Source organism: Gadus chalcogrammus, chromosome 16 (genome assembly GCF_026213295.1).
Source record: "Gadus chalcogrammus isolate NIFS_2021 chromosome 16, NIFS_Gcha_1.0, whole genome shotgun sequence".
NCBI lineage: Eukaryota > Metazoa > Chordata > Actinopteri > Gadiformes > Gadidae > Gadus > Gadus chalcogrammus.
This window is the reverse complement of record NC_079427.1, coordinates 8,234,230-8,249,828: the sequence shown is the minus strand read 5'-3', so window position 1 is coordinate 8,249,828 and position 15,599 is coordinate 8,234,230. Positions and strand designations below refer to the sequence as shown.

Below are 15,599 nucleotides of genomic sequence, written 5' to 3'. Positions count from 1 at the left end.
ATATTTATCTTATTTATATCTGTTTATTGAGATTGCTCCCCCTTTACTTCTGCTGTGATGGTGACACCCTAATTCCCCAAGGATGACTAACCTGGGATGACTAAACTACGTCTTATCTGTTATACCAGGGAATGATCTGCACCCTCATTACAAAACAGCAGCACATAGTCTTTTGAGCTCCCCATGCATCCAGCAGGCTTAGAAGCAGCCATTACTCTTATTGCCCATTGGCTGGGATTTGACCTCGCGACCCACTGGGTTTCTATTGTCGGTGTGTTCAGGGGGACTCATACACGGCGCTGTTGCTAAGATACAGCTGGACAGCCTTTTTAGCGCAGTAGTAGAATCCTACCCTCCCTGAATCACTGCCAGTTGTCTTGCGTTGACTTTGTGTGCGTTGTGTGTGTGTGTGTGTGTGTGTGTGTGTGTGTGTGTGGTGTGTGTGGTGTGTGTGTGTGTGTGTGTGTGTGTGTGTGTGTGTGTGTGTGTGTGTGTGTGTGTGTGTGCGTGTTTATATTTGATGTATGTGTGTTCTGTGTTTGTGTATCATCTATAAAAAAAATATAAAGTATGTGTTAACATCGCAAAAGCCAAGTGTAAACTGTTATATTGGTCAATGTCTGTATTTGAAAACTTTTCATTCTACCATTATGGGCCTTATAGACGAAGAATGTGGTGTGCAATGAATCCCAAAAACGCAATACCTCTGACGGGAAATTAAATAGCTGCTCTAAACAAATGCAAATTGGGAAAAAAAAAAAATATATAATATATATATTCCGCTCACCCACCAGGTTGGGTGGGTGGAGTCAGCCGGCTAGCCCGCGTCCTCCGCAGGGCTGTCTATTCTAGCGTGCACACATTGCCGTGCACGTACACGACAGACACAGTATCGATACGCATACGCCTATACTGAAAGATTTTGTCTGGATGTAGAGAAGATGTCGAAAATAAACCCAACACATGATGCGTCGTCATTGTAGAACGGGGGAGGAGAGGTGACCGACCATGCCCGAGACAAGTCCAATAACCGCAGCACCGATACATGTGGGTGTCTGCGCCGACATCATAAATCCACAGCGGTTCACTTTGCTCCAGCAGCCCCCGAGGCGAGGGTTTCATCATTCACCCAACGCTACAACAACAAAGACAACATCCCACTCGGCACCCTTCCGTTGCCAAACATAGCCCTATCCTATTAAAACGTGAACATATAATTATAGACTGTGTACACAGTGAACACATACGACTGATGGGGAAGAGGGGTGCGGGGTATTTAAGGGGATAAACGGCCGGTGCAGGCTGATCAATAGGAAGCCCTGCAGCACGTGGCCAGGGCTCGGATACAGACGGGGAGAGATGGGCGCCAGGCGCGTGCTCATTAGGAGGCAGGACCATACTTCGGTGCAGCGCGGGGAGAAAGGACCCCGGGTGGGGGGGCTGGTGATGTAGTGTGTTAAAAGGAGAGAGTGGAGGGAGCAGGGAGAGAGTCTGCAAACGTTCTGCCAACGAAATACTGGAATGGCATTTTTTCACCTGTGTGTCTTGCCAGACGAATCTATCACGACGGTATGAAAAGAGGGGGAAATAGTGCAACCAGTCTGCCTATTTTTCCGTAGTGGGTAAATGTGTATAAAAAATGTATAATCCTTGAAAAAAAACAGTAAATGGGCTGAATGCAGTCGTTGAGGCCCCTGGTCAGAAGCGCTATACTCGGCTGGTTGGACCGCCAAGAACCAACATTTGAGTTAGAGCGCCATCTACCGGGTAGTCGCCTGACTCTAGACTCGCTGGTTTTATGGCCTTTATTAAACGGTTACAAGTCTGACTCCAACGTAAATCTTGGCTGTGCTGTAGGGAATTCCAAAAATAGCGTGCCAAGTGCAGCACGGCATGATTATACAAAGACTGCTTTATTCACCCATCAGTAGAAAATTTAAAATGAAAACGAATTTAGCTGCCTTTCCAATCCAACTCCTAACAGAAACCTTTGTTGCATAATTCTTCCCTGGCTGTATCAGTTCATTCGGACTGGATGAAATCATGGAGAAAAGGAAACAGCTTGATTATCTGGGATTTTATTTTCAGACCCCAAAAGATTTACCAACCACATGTATCTCTACAGCAAGCCGGAGACACAGAACATCCTAGCCCTAAAATACACACCAAATGTGTTTTATAACAACTGGAATGAATCATACTTGGCAACCACGAACATGACAACTCTGTTTACCGAATACTAACAAAGCGTACGGCACTAGCGCACTGTTGTGTAACTATATACACAAACATGGCAACCGAGCCCGAGGAACACAACCCAAAAGACTGACCGGGCGAGGGGTGCGGCCGACGTATTACCTGATTCCCAGCTTTACTAGCATGTGGTGTTAATTAGGCATGTTGCCGTGGTTCATTCGGTCGAAAGCAAAACCACAAATTAAATTGAGCCAAACCATCAAACTTGTCGCCCCAAAACAAACCCTGACAGAATGAGGGCTAGTCTTCCTCCGCTCGGCTTTTCCTTTTCTTTTTCTTCCTCTTGGCCGAGCCCTCGTGATCTTCATAAGAGAAGTCTATGGGTTCACATTTCACCACCACCTCCACCTCCCGCAGCGCCTCCTCCAAGGCCGCTGCCGCACCCCGCTCCCTCGCCCTCTCCTTGTCCTTCTTCCGCTTCTTCTTCCTCCTCCTCTCCTCGAGAAGTCCCGCCTCGATGCTCTCCATCCGCTCCTCCTCCTCCACCGCCTCCAGCTTCACCTCCACCCCCTCCTCAGCCGGGTCCCCACTCTCCAACTTGATCCTCATCTCCCTCTTCCTCCTCTTCCTCTCCTTCCTCCTCTCCTCCGCCGTCATCTCCTCCTCCGTGGGGAAGTGTTTGACCACGCGGGGCAGCAGGGTGGCCGAGGACGGGCCTGTGGCGCCGGCGTCCAGCTCGCTCTCCGCCACGCAGGTCAGCGTGGGCGTCTTGGAGCCGAAGGGGAGGAAGCGCTGCTTCAGCCCCGGGGGGATGACGGGCGCCGGGGCGGCCGGGATGGCCTGGGGCCGGAGGAGGGCGTCGCCGCTGTCGCCGTAGATCTCGCACACGTTGAGCACGCCGGAGAAGGCGGGGCCGCACAGCACCCGGGCCGAGGCCGGGCCGGCGGCCGTCAGCAGGTGGAGGTCCGTGGGGCTGCGTTTGGCGGCCAGCACGCTGTACAGGCCCTGGCGGAGGCCTCCGCCGCTAGCTGCCTCTGCCCCGGGCGCCGCCGCCGGCACACGAACGGTCTGGAGGCCGGAGAGGGGCACTGCCACGCCGCTGAATCTGGATGGACGAGCAGAGGCGATGGTTAGCATCTATGGAGTAGATGCTTTTATGAAAGCCTTTTTACAAATGCATGTTATTATGAGCGGTTGAAGGGTAAGATTGGCTCCAGGATGCCTAGAAGGTGATGAAGTTGGAACCCAGACCCTAAAGTCTTGGGGTCAGATATCGTAACCATTGTGCTAACCGGCCCTATTGGTCACCATTCAATATGGAAGATTGAAAGTGACAAAAGCAGGTTGGTTGATACCACAAGAGATTCCATATTTTAAAGCCCCTGTAAAGCTAGATTGACCTCTATATGCTGCCCTGCCTGCAGACAGTTTTCTAGAATTAACATACTGTTTACCAGTGTTTATCATTTGGTTTTGTCCAAAATGTTGTATAGTAGTCAACATCATGCATGTGATATGGTAACTTAAGAAAACATGGGTCATGTAAAATATGCTGCAACATTGATTTCAGTACACCCCTATATAATCGCTACTTAATACGTCACACGGTTAAATAAATCACGTGTAATATACAATGTGAAAAGACAGAGAGAAAGAGAGTGCATCTACCGTTCTGGGTTGAAGCTGGCAGGGGCTTTTATGAGCCATAATTCAGTGTTTTTATTTTTCAGACTATTGCTCAAAGTGCCGCTACAGGGCTTGTGGGTGAAGGACACAAAGTCTTCTGGACACTTGTATGCGTTAGGCTTCGTAACTGTGGATAAGAACGGAGGTAGAGATTAGAACATTAAGTCTACATCAGACTACATGACAGTTTATACTACGTAAGACACCAGTTTACAATATTAACACGTATACATCACTCAGTCAGTACACTTTGTGATATGTTACAATGTTAGAATGCAAACCTCAGTCTTTTTTAATTCAGATACAACTGAACTACTACAATCACAAGTTCTGGTCATCATCAACAAGCCACTTGCACGATCAACATCCCCAATCTGCTGAACATTTATTGACACAGCAGATAACAAAATGTTTGGTGCATAAATCAGGCGTATCCCCGTAATCTCACAAGCGTAGGTCTCACAGTCTTCAGCCAATTCAACACGAAAGGAAGGAAAGTTCGCACATCGTTTAATAAGTTCAACTTACCTATTTGCTCCGGCAAATCGGTCGACGCAGTAGTTTGGGTATCTTCTTCATCTTCACTCGACGAGTTTGAAATATCAGCTGGCATTCTGATCTAAAAGGTTCAGATCGCCCGGTATATCTAAAAACACATGGCGCTTACAGCGGAGAATGAACATGTGTTGACAAAAAAATTAACTTTGACCTCTGCAACTTCCACTTCCGGTCGTCTACACGTTGTAGTTCTGATATGACTGTCCCGTATACCTCAGCATTACCCGCAGTCCACAAGAAGACAACACTTCCCAGAACCCTTCACCGCGTGTTGCTTAACGTCCTAGAGTCCATCTCGGAAGCAGTTGACAGCAGAAGAAAGAGTCGGAGTGGATAATCAAAACAAAAACTTCCCCAAACAACAGCGACTACAACGCACCGCCTGGAGCGTTTTCGCCAAATTTAGAATGCATTACGTTGTCCTGAAAATGTTTCAAACATTTTAAGACTCAAATTTTTCTCGAAATATACTGCCTGTGGCTGTCCAATCTAAATAGGTTAACGTTAGCTGACGTGAGCTAACACATTAGCTGGCTCGCCATGTCGTCATCGTCCTCCTCCAGGCGCCAGTGGTGCTACCTCTGCGACCTGCCCAAGATGCCCTGGACGGTGGTGTGGGACTTCAGCGAGGTAGTGTGCCGGGGCTGCGTTAACTACGAGGGAGCCAACCAGATAGAGTTCCTCATTGCAAGTGCCCGGCAGCTGAAAAGGACTCACGGGATGCAAGACGGTGCCGTCCGGTCCCCCGGTCCATCCAATAAACACAGCACGGTGGGCAGGGGGGATGGGGATGGTAGCAGGTCGCATCCTGAACGCTTTGAGCGACCCACAAGAGGAGAGATTGCCGCGTCTAGTGCCCGAGTGCCCCCCAACGGGATGCATCGCGACGGTCAGCAACAGCCACAAGAGGTCCACCGCCAAAGCCCCAGCGCCAACCGGAGACCGATGCTCGCGGCCGCAATCCCGCCAAGTCTCGTCAGTCAGGGCATAGCCGGGATCCCCCACGGGTTGCTAGCTGGCATGCCAGCTGGCCTTACGGCCAGAACAGCCCCAATGAGCAGCCCCCTGATCTTCCCCGCACCTGTGCTCGCTGAGATGAGCCGGAGGCAGCTGGGCATCGGGATGGGGATAGCCCCCTTCATCACACCAGAGCTGGAGCGCGAGCTCAGCTCGTCCAAGCAACAGAACCAGATGCACTCTGCCGTAGCCGGCAGCAGTGGAGGCAAGAGCGCGGGTCTGCCGTCCTCTTCCATGGCGGGAGGCGTGAGCCAGACTAGCCCCAAACCCGCATCCTCCCCGGCCAGGCAGCCCCGCCCCCTGGCAGCCCGGTCCGGAGGAGAGGCCCTGGGGTCCAGCACAAGCTCCGAAGCGGCCACTACCGCAGCGGCGCTGCCCCATGCCGGGGCGTCAGAGCTGGGGTCCGCATCGGCCGGGAACACACTCTCTACCGGAGCCACGCTGTCCTGCACCCTCTGTCACGAACGCCTGGAGGACACACACTTTGTCCAGTGTCCGTCGGTGCCAGGCCATCGGTTGGTATCCCTGTTGGCTTTTGTCTGAATGTTCTGCATTTCTTTGTACAGAAAACGCTGAAATATGTTCAATTGTTCAAATCAGACTTTAGACATTTATCATCTGTAGTGTGCAGTGCAATACTGATTATGTCCGACCACCAGCCTCAATTAAAACAGTTTTAATTGAGTACTACCTGTTGCATCTCCTTCCCTCCAGGTTCTGCTTCCCGTGCACCAGGGGTTACATCCAAAACCGGAGGGGCGACGGGGAAGTGTACTGCCCCAGTGGAGAGCGTTGTCCCCTGGACAGCTCTCCCAACAGCCCCCCCTGGGCCTTCATGCAGGGAGAGGTGTCTACCATCCTTGGCACGGGAGGGCCGGCCGCGGTGGCTGCGTCCGGAGCTGGAGCTGGTTCTGGTGGTGGCGACATCACGGTGAAGAAGGAGAGGGAGACATGATGGCGTGTGTAGTAGAGCAAACTTCACCTTGACGACAACAGGTTTGGTCACACTTCCTTTTCTTCTGTCGCCATAATTCAAGTGTGATACTGAATAATGTTCCTCCCCGAAAGAAAATATGTTTTTTGGTGTCTGAGGGACACGGATGGTTACATGATGTAGGATGATATTGATCATTGTTGTAGCTGAAACTGCTACACCTCATGAATGCAGCACAATGTTTTAAAAATGTCTGTCTTTCTCTGTCTCTCTCTCCAGAGTTCATTCTGACACCTGATCAGTGACTTTGTACAGAACCCAGATGGGAGGAATCTCAGACCCAGCTCAGCTGTGTTCCACAGAACACGGTACCAGACACAGGTTGGCCTCTGTTGAACCCACAGATCGGAGTCCCCCGACGCAAGACACACTGGCTGTCCGCGTCTACATTTCAACGGTCTTCATCTCGCTGTATTTACATTTTGGAATACATATTTTACTTATTTTTTCTAAACTGTAAACTCCACAGCCGTAGCTTGTAGTAGATAAACGACTCTGTGTGCTATCGCCCCAGTTATAAAAATATACAAAATATAAAAAAATCTGCCAAAGAAAAAATAAAATCAATCAAGAAGCAGACCCCGCCCCCTTGGCTCTGAATGACATATCAACGGTTGAGGACATTTCCCGGCATTGTTAATTTTTTGTTGTGTTTCATAGATTTCGGCTCTTTTACGCAACGCAGACTCTGACCTGCATGCAGAGAGGATAAGGTTAGCCCGTGTTGCAACAACCAGTTAATGTATGATGTCGCCGCATCGACCTGCTGCCTGGCCCCCCTCCCCCCCGCTGCGTCGCTCAGACCCCCCCGCCCCCGCCGCCGTCTGGCCGCCCCTTCATGTAACCCCTGAATGTAAGAGAGAGTATCTTCTGCTAGTTCCTAGGACTTGTTTTATATTAGAGTTTTTGATTGGCCTATACTGTATAGTATATAAATGATATATAAGCCATAATTTACATTTAGGGCATTTAGCGATTCACGTACAGAAGAAAGAGAAACAACAACAACAATTTACAATCGTATACGAGTATACATTAGCCCGCAGCCCGCTGCACGCCTCAGTGCGATCACACCATGGAAAAGTGGCCTTTGATTCGCCATGTTGGGACCCCTTGATGGGGAGTTCCAACATTAAGGTTCAACCGTTGGGTTTCTGGGTTTGGTTCCCCTTTTGATAAAATATTAAAATATAAGCACAGACGAACCAAAGGTTGATTTATACCCCAGCGAGAATTTCTGGATGTAAATTTGTATTTTCTAAAAAAGACTGAATATCTTGACCAGGTCTTCTGAATCAATATCTCCATTTAGCCATAACGTTTATAAACAGGAATTTACGTAAAGAAAATGTATAATATAAAGAAATATATATATGCCCCAGCCACACATATCAGGTCTGCGCTGCAGGACTTGTCCTTGAGTTTTCGTTTAAGTTGAATACGCTTCTAAGCAGCCATCAGTAAGTGCCTTTCTAAGATGCCCACAGTCTGTCAGTAAGTCTGTCTTTTAGTCAGTCTGCCTGTCCATTTGTCTGTCAGGCTTGCAATGTTCTCCTATTGGTTTGTGTTTTTTGAAATTGAGTCACAAGTGAAAGTTTGTGTTTTTAGCTTCCATGCAATGGTTCCTTCGGTCTCCTAGTGCTTTGTGTCCCTGCAGGGGACCTGTCGTTTTTGCTTGTTTTTGTTTCTTTAGGTGAAGCTTATCAGGCTGTGCACATTCCCCCCCTCCCCCCTCCCCCCCTTACGCTTTCTGTTTTTCTATCCCCATGTTGGGTTTAGGCTGTTTTTTTTCTATAGATTTGTTTCAGCTTTATGTACGAAATACATAAAATAATATGGGAATAAATGGAGTTAAAAAAATAATTGAGTGATACTCTTGGTTATTTCAGGCGTGACATTGTACTCCCTCTATCAAGTGTTGCATGTGTTTCATTACATACTGAGGAAATGTGCATCTTTTCACTGTATTCTTCGGTCCCTTTCCATTAAACAAGTATCCTATTAAAGGTGCTGTGGGGAGGGTTTAGTGGCATCTAGTGGTGGGATTGTAGTTGGCAACCAACTGAATCCCCGTCTCCTCCAACCACACACGAGAAGCTACGGTGGTCTGGAAGCTGCCAGTAGGCCCTACCAAAATGATGTAATTGTGATGAAGTTCCTTGATTGATCTAACTTTCGATTTAGTTATTTAATCTGTACAATTTCTTTAGAAGAGGGGTCGCTCCCTACCGATAAAGGGCTCATTCTAAGGTTACAAAACCACATTGATTCTCATTTCCGTGGGAGTATACACCAATTAAAACCTTCTTATGAATGTTATATTTAATTTCGGAGAAAGTCTGTTCCTCTGCTTGTCAATAATATATACACATTCCACTCTACATTTAGTCATAACTTGGAAGAAATAAAGATTGCATTAGAAGCCGTTAGAAGGCCTATTATATTGTATTTGGTGAACATTTTTGTATAGGCTACGCAATGGCCACTAGATGGAGCTTTTAGTCCAGTAACTCCAAGGGTTGCTCAGAAACTGGCGGGTTGAATACCCTTTCAGTACTTGACCTCTCAGTCCGGTAAGTGCTCTCGGCGGCTTGCAACATTGACCGTTGATCATTTGGGGAAATAATAGGCTACGAGCTCTTTTTTTAATACATATGTAAATCCTGTTTCGGCCTATAAAGCACGATTTTAGGCCAACAGGCCTTCTAGAATACTAATACACGGGCCGGGTATGGTTATTGGAGTTCTTAAGTAGGCCTATAAAACGCAGGAGGGATTATGATGATTATTCCTCTCCTCTGGTAACCACGGTGGGCAGATGTGTCGTTTCCTCCATTACGTGCAGCTCATTAAGGCTATTGTTCAACCAATTAGGTGTCAATGGACGGTGGAGCGGCTTGAGGAAGGGCCTGCCGAGCGTTAGGGGGAGGCTGGGGGGAGCTGCGGAGTGTTAGGGGGTCAGGGGGAGGCTCAGAGCATCGGACGTCGGGATATGCCATGGAGACCTCGGAAAATATAAGACTGCTGTTACATAATGTCATTTTATTAAGGTGTGTGTGTGTGTGTGTGTGTGTGTGTGTGTGTGTGTGTGTGTGTGTGTGTGTGTGTGTGTGTGTGTGTGTGTGTGTGTGTGTGTGTGTGTGTGTGTGTGTGTGTGGAGGGGACGACGACGACGACGACACACAATCTCCTTTATCGGGTTATATTTAAGAATATTATTGTTATACAATTTAACACGTTTTGCTCAATGTATGACGGAATATACCCTTTTAGATTAATCTTCGGGTAATAAAAAATTGTGTATTGAATCGATGATCTGGATTAGGTGTTATTCTGTGTATATCCAATGGTCCAATGATTTTCTTTCATGCTTAATTACATCATTACAATCACTGACGTGTTAGTCCATTCAAAGTGCTAATCGACTCCACAGCGTTTTGCAAATAGACGATAATCGTCGGGTGCTTAAAGGTGAGGACAGACCGGAGAGTTTGGTCTCCTCTTTCGGCCACTGACCTTCAGACATCATGCTGCATTACATGTAAACCCAGAGACCTACTGCTCATGACTGACACACATATCAAACCGCCCGACGTGGACGCTCTTGTAAACATATTCATCTCTAAAAAGTAAACACTTTTGCAAGTGTGTGTGGCATATTTGCCCGATACGGATGCAGGCTCCTTCCTGGGCGAGTTTATTTCCTCGAGATCGTTTCTCACATAGTAATCCCGCGTGGACCCCCCCTCTGCGCATCCATTACATCGCCATTCAGTGGCATTAGGCCGAGGCATTGACATTCACGCGCCTCTGTCTGCCCCCCACGCTCCCCCCTGCTCTGATGTGTATTCCGCAGGAGGGATCGGACCCGCACAACACATTGGATTACATTATTTATGGTTTCTTCTGTTGTGCGGCTCCTCCAGATATCCCTTGGTTGACTGTTGGAGGTTGACGAAGCCCCAAACCGGGACCTTTACGCGAGGTTGGCGCACGGTACAAAGTGTGGGAAGCGAGGTAAAAAAAAAAAAGTGATGTAAAGTTATGCTCATGCGATGTTTCAAATGCAAGTAGCGACTCATACAGTCAGTAACGTAACATTTTAAGTAAGTTTTTGGTATTTGAACACAGCGCAGTGTTTTATGGAGATCCTGTTGCGACACTTGACCGAGCTGAAAGACGTGATAGCCTGTGGAATTAACGACTCTCTCACTCTCGGGCTCACATCAATCCCTCCCCCACCCTGCCCCTCCCTCCGACGGATGATTCTAACTCCATCTATCTGTCTATCGGTCCGTCTGTCGGTCTGTTCATCTATCTATATAGGGCGGCCTATCTGTCTGTCTGTCTGTCTGTCTGTCTGTCTGTCTGTCTGTCTGTCTGTCTGCCTGCCTGCCTGCCTGCCTGTCTGCCTGCCTGCCTGCCTGCCTGCCTGCCTGCCTGCCTGCCTGCCTGCCTGCCTGTCTGTCTGTCTGTCTGTCTGTCTGTCTGTCTCTCTACCTGTGTATGTATGTATCTATAAATATATCTTAATGTACATTTCAGTGTATATCAGCTGTCTGCGTGTCTGTTTTTACCAGTATTGCACTGTTGTATTATATTTTCGATAATCCTAAAGAGGACTATGAGCATATAGAGAAATACTACAGTAACAGACACAGGATGAAACCGGATTACAGTAATGCAATAGAAATGGAACACTGCAGAGAGTCAGAGACAGGACCTGCACATCATTCCCAAGTCATCCCAGGGCTGTGTAGTGTGTGTGTGTGTGTGTGTGTGTGTGTGTGTGTGTGTGTGTGTGTGTGTGTGTGTGTGTGTGTGTGTGTGTGTGTGTGTGTGTGTGTGTGTGTGTGTGTGTGTGTGTGTGTGTGTGTGTGTCAGCGTTTAACAAAAGAGCACGGGTCCAGACAGCGGACTCGTCTGCAGCGGCCCGGGGCCAATATACAGCACACCAGGGGGCCACAGAGGCCTTTTCGCTGGCCCTTCCTGAAGCCGACTTATTCAAATCGGAACACGGGGGCGGGTCCCTACCTGCGACTTATAAGCGCACACGTCAAAGTTTTCCGAGTTATATTTGCCCTCTTTAGCTCGCCGACGGCAGCATATCAGCCCGGCTGGGACGGAACCACAGCCGAGAGAGAGCCCTCCCCGCAGGCCTGGATAACATCTGTTACCCGCAGATCAAGGTGTGCTTGGTGCTTATCAAACAATGGATGGTTGATAAATAAGAAATATTGACATTGAAATTCCGAGGACTGAGCACCACTTTACGAAGATTGAATTTTTTTAATTTCCATTTATTTCATCCACTTATTCGCGTCACTCTCCTGATAAAGAAGCGAATTCTTTTTTTCCTTTCGGGGGGATTTTGCGAAGTTCTTTGCCGTAGGCATTCACACCTTTGGAAAGGATTCGATTTTGATTCTCCCTCGTAGTACTTGTTAGATATTTTTTTCCTGCAAAGAGTTTTCTCGGGGATGTTGAGCTCTGTGAAGATGGAATCCCACGATCTCCCGGAGTGGAATACCTTCTACAGCGAGGCAAGCGAGGTAAGATAACGGACCTCCTGAACAACGCTAACCATGTGCACTATTCCTGCACAATACACCAACTCAAATGTCTTTTAAATACAATTTAAGCATTAAATTAACGAATTTAAATAACATTCACGGGCGACCTGTTGAAGAAGCGGTCCACCACCGATTTGACTGTTTAATATTTTTAACAGTTATACAAAAAATAGGCTACATGATTTAGTTCATATCTAATATATTCTTTAGTTACCATACGAAATGTTAAAGTCGCCAGTGTGTGAATCAAAGTAACATAGGCTGGCGGATCCAAAGGGAAACATCAGTCCAGGCCTCCTGCCCTCCGCTCCACACACAAGGTGTTAGGACCATTAAGATGTGCTTCCTCACCATTATAATAATGTTTTTACGCACTAATTCGATTAGTGTTAATTATATCAACATGTAGACTGTGGTTCTCACCTCGGCTGTGACCCTCCTGCATTTACAGAAATCTTTGGATAATATTTAACCGACCGTCTGCTATTCCCCGTAGGCCAATACGTCATTCGTGGTTATTTTAGTTCGTTTGTTGGTTACATAAATTTGGTTTGATGTCGTATTCATGGTAAAACTGTTTTTACTTGAACAACATTTTTTTAAACTTTCAATCATTTAATCATTGGGGCGAGTTTCATAATCTTTTCGCTTTGGGAATCTATAAAAGGCCATTTCGGTTTTATATTTAAACCTATTTGCGGGCGTTTATAGATTCGTTTGTTTTCTTCATGAAAAAGTTTGAAGTAGACTCGTCTCAAAGGTCCGGCACCCATGACGCGCATTTTACGCATTTCAGGTTAACATTGCCGTGTGAAATCCATGGGCTCTCCACACTAAGAGCTGCTTTGTGCATTGATAGAGCTTATTTCGTCCGAGTTTCCTTTTTATTTTCCAAACGGCTCCACATTTCAGAGTATTTCGTTATTTTGAGTGTTTTGCGTAATGCAATTTTATTTTTGACACTTTAACCTTCCCAAAAAAAACATTGTGACTGCATGAATTAAATTGTAACTATTTAAAAACACACTTCATCACAAGCCCACTATCCACAGTGTTTTTGAACCTCCCTAACAGCATAATGACCCCTGTCCCCCCCTCTGTCCGCAGATGTACTCTTCCGCCAGCACCATGAACTCGGGCCTCGGCTCCATGGGTTCCATGGGACCCATCAACAGCTACATCAACCTGAACCCGGCCGTGCCCCCCTCCTCGGGCATGAACATGGCCTACCCCTCCTCCAGCCTGAGCAGCTCCCCTCTGCCCTCCATGGGCGGTGGCCCCACCCACATGTCCCTATCTCCCATCACCTCCTCCCTCAACCCGGGAGCCCTGGGCCAGCTGGGCTCCTCGGGCCCCGGCTCCCTGGGCTCGCTGTCCCACTACCAGAACATGGGCCAGCCCATGGGCCAGCTGGGCTACCCCTCCCCCGGCTCCATCAGCCGGGCCGGCCCCAAGGAGGTGCCCAAGCCGTACCGCCGCTCCCTCACCCACGCCAAGCCGCCCTACTCCTACATCTCCCTGATCACCATGGCCATCCAGCAGAGCGGCAGCAAGATGCTCACCCTCAACGAGATCTACCAGTGGATCATGGACCTGTTCCCCTACTACCGCGAGAACCAGCAGCGCTGGCAGAACTCCATCCGCCACTCGCTCTCCTTCAACGACTGCTTCGTCAAGGTGGCCCGCTCGCCCGACAAGCCCGGCAAGGGCTCCTACTGGGCGCTGCACCCCAACTCGGGCAACATGTTCGAGAACGGCTGCTACCTGCGGCGGCAGAAGCGCTTCAAGATCGAGGAGAAGGCGGCGGCCAAGAAGGCGGGCAAGAGCCAGGAGGGCGGCGGCGGCGGCGGCGGCGGCGGCGGCGGGAAGGGGGCCCACGGCGGGGACAGCATGTCCGAGGTGCACAGCCCCGCCGGGGGCTCGGAGGGCGCCGACTCCACCCACTCGGACCACTCCCACCCGGGCTCCTCCTCGGACGACCAGCAGCACCGCCGGGGCCCCCTGATGGACTGCGCTCCCCCCCCTCCCCCCTCCGCGCACCCCCACAGCCCGGCGGGCGCCCTGCCGCCCGCCTCCTCCGCCTCCCTCATCGCCCCGTCCCCGCTCTCCCTGTCCTCCGCCTGCCCCTCCAACGCGCTGCTCCACCCGCAGTCCCTGGGCGGCGGGGCGCACCTCCTGCCGAACCCCATGCAGCAGAACATGGACATGCAGACGGAGGCCCTCAAGTCCATGGACCCCCACTACAACTTCAACCACCCCTTCTCCATCACCAACCTCATGTCCAACGAGCAGCGCATGGACCTGAAGACCTACCAGGACCAGGTGATGGCCTACAACGGCTACGCCGGCGGCTCCCCCATCGCCGCCAAGCAGATCTACGAGAGCCCGGGGCCCGTGTCCATGGACTCGGGGGCCTACTACCAGACCCTGTACAGCCGCTCCGTGCTCAACGCCTCCTAATATGGACGTCCTTCCTTCCTTCCTTCTTGGCTGCAGCCAGCTAAGATGGAGGACGGTGGTGGTGGTGGTTGTGGTGTTGGCTCGGAGGATTGCTCCCTCTCTTTTCTTTTCTACAAAATGGACAAATACGCTTTCACTATCTCTTTTATTATTCGCTTTCTCTCTCTCTCTCTCTGTCTGTCTGTCTCTCTCTTTATCTCTCTTTCTCTCTCTCTCTCTCTCTCTCTCTCTCTCTCTCTCTCTCTCTCTCTCTCTCTCTCTCTCTCTCTCCCTCTCCCACTCCCTCTCTCTCTCTCTCTCCCTCTCTCTCCCTCTGGCCTGCAGCCAGCACTCTCTGATAGGGATGTGAAGTGGTGGGGCACAGACCTAAAATGGCCGCTAGGTTTCAGGACCAACGAATGTTTTTTTTTGTTTGAACAACTCTAAACGGACTGAGAGTTTGAGCGAAAGTCTTTAGAAACCTTCCAGCCGTCCACCTGGGGACAATGACATTCTTCCTGTCCAAACCCATCCATCCTCGCGCCCCTGGCCCTTAATGATCTACTTTTTTATTCTTGTGCTCTACGTTGAAAACAAATCCATCCTCATTAAGCATGAAGTGTCTCTTATCCTTGTGTAAATTGTAAATATACGTAATGTTTGGGGGTAAAAAAAAAAAGGATATTTGCATTTATTTATGAAGGGAATAAATTTTAATATATCGTGTATAGTGCTGTGCTGAGCAGTGACAAACCAAATGTGAGGTTTTTGAAGTTAAGGCCATAGAAATAGAAGGAGCTAGAGACAGACAGAGGGGATGACGAGTCTTAGGTTACTGCTTTGAGCAGGTGTTACTGGATTAGAATACAGTGAAGTTTATATTTGTGTTACATCATCCCTTGTTTTAACTCTTTTGTACTATGGGGACATGCTGTCACCGTGTCTCTCAAACCACACGTCCGTCCTCTCAAACAGCGATTTCCGTGTCAGGGGAAAGGCTGAATTAATTTGGTTTTGTACGGAGAACCGTTTCTGACCTGCACCAGGGGAAGCAAACTAAAAACTGAAGGAAAGAGAGAAAAGTAACTGTGGTAAATGGTGTGTTTGCTTTTGTTTCATTTATTTTATATTTTTTC

At 48.9% G+C, this 15,599-nt stretch overlaps 3 protein-coding genes across 3 annotated transcripts in view; 2 read left to right on the top strand and 1 right to left on the bottom strand.

Annotated features, from left to right (window-relative positions):
• Positions 1-1,834: 1,834 nt before the first annotated feature.
• Positions 1,835-4,694, bottom strand: polr1g (RNA polymerase I subunit G). The gene is made up of 3 exons (XM_056611795.1): positions 4,411-4,694; positions 3,865-4,009; positions 1,835-3,301 (listed from the first exon to the last, which is right to left on the bottom strand). The coding sequence occupies exons 1-3, from the start codon at positions 4,493-4,495 to the stop codon at positions 2,497-2,499; spliced, it is 1,035 nt and encodes a 344-aa protein (XP_056467770.1). The 5' UTR covers positions 4,496-4,694; the 3' UTR covers positions 1,835-2,496.
• Positions 4,668-7,253, top strand: irf2bp1 (interferon regulatory factor 2 binding protein 1). The gene is made up of 3 exons (XM_056611794.1): positions 4,668-5,972; positions 6,172-6,453; positions 6,671-7,253. The coding sequence occupies exons 1-2, from the start codon at positions 4,981-4,983 to the stop codon at positions 6,410-6,412; spliced, it is 1,233 nt and encodes a 410-aa protein (XP_056467769.1). The 5' UTR covers positions 4,668-4,980; the 3' UTR covers positions 6,413-6,453; positions 6,671-7,253.
• A 4,290-nt stretch (positions 7,254-11,543) lies between these two features.
• Positions 11,544-15,599, top strand: part of foxa3 (forkhead box A3) — a 4,946-nt gene continuing 890 nt past the window's right edge. The window contains exons 1-2 of the mRNA XM_056612217.1: positions 11,544-12,003; positions 13,132-15,599. The exon at positions 13,132-15,599 is cut by the window's right edge and continues 890 nt beyond it. Of these exons, the coding sequence (XP_056468192.1) occupies positions 11,932-12,003; positions 13,132-14,484 (1,425 nt within the window). The 5' untranslated portion in view covers positions 11,544-11,931 and the 3' untranslated portion in view covers positions 14,485-15,599. The remainder of the gene's footprint in view (positions 12,004-13,131) is intronic.

Bases quoted from the DNA above. Each gene is read 5' to 3' on its own strand.
- polr1g (XM_056611795.1), bottom strand. From the start codon at position 4,495: ATGCCAGCTGATATTTCAAACTCGTCGAGTGAAGATGAAGAAGATACC. The intron at 4,010-4,410 runs GTAAGTTGAACT...TCTTATCCACAG, and splicing joins CGATTTGCCGGAGCAAATAG to TTACGAAGCCTAACGCATAC. The intron at 3,302-3,864 runs GTAGATGCACTC...TCGTCCATCCAG, and splicing joins GCCAGCTTCAACCCAGAACG to ATTCAGCGGCGTGGCAGTGC.
- irf2bp1 (XM_056611794.1), top strand. From the start codon at position 4,981: ATGTCGTCATCGTCCTCCTCCAGGCGCCAGTGGTGCTACCTCTGCGAC. The intron at 5,973-6,171 runs GTTGGTATCCCT...CCTTCCCTCCAG, and splicing joins CCGTCGGTGCCAGGCCATCG to GTTCTGCTTCCCGTGCACCA.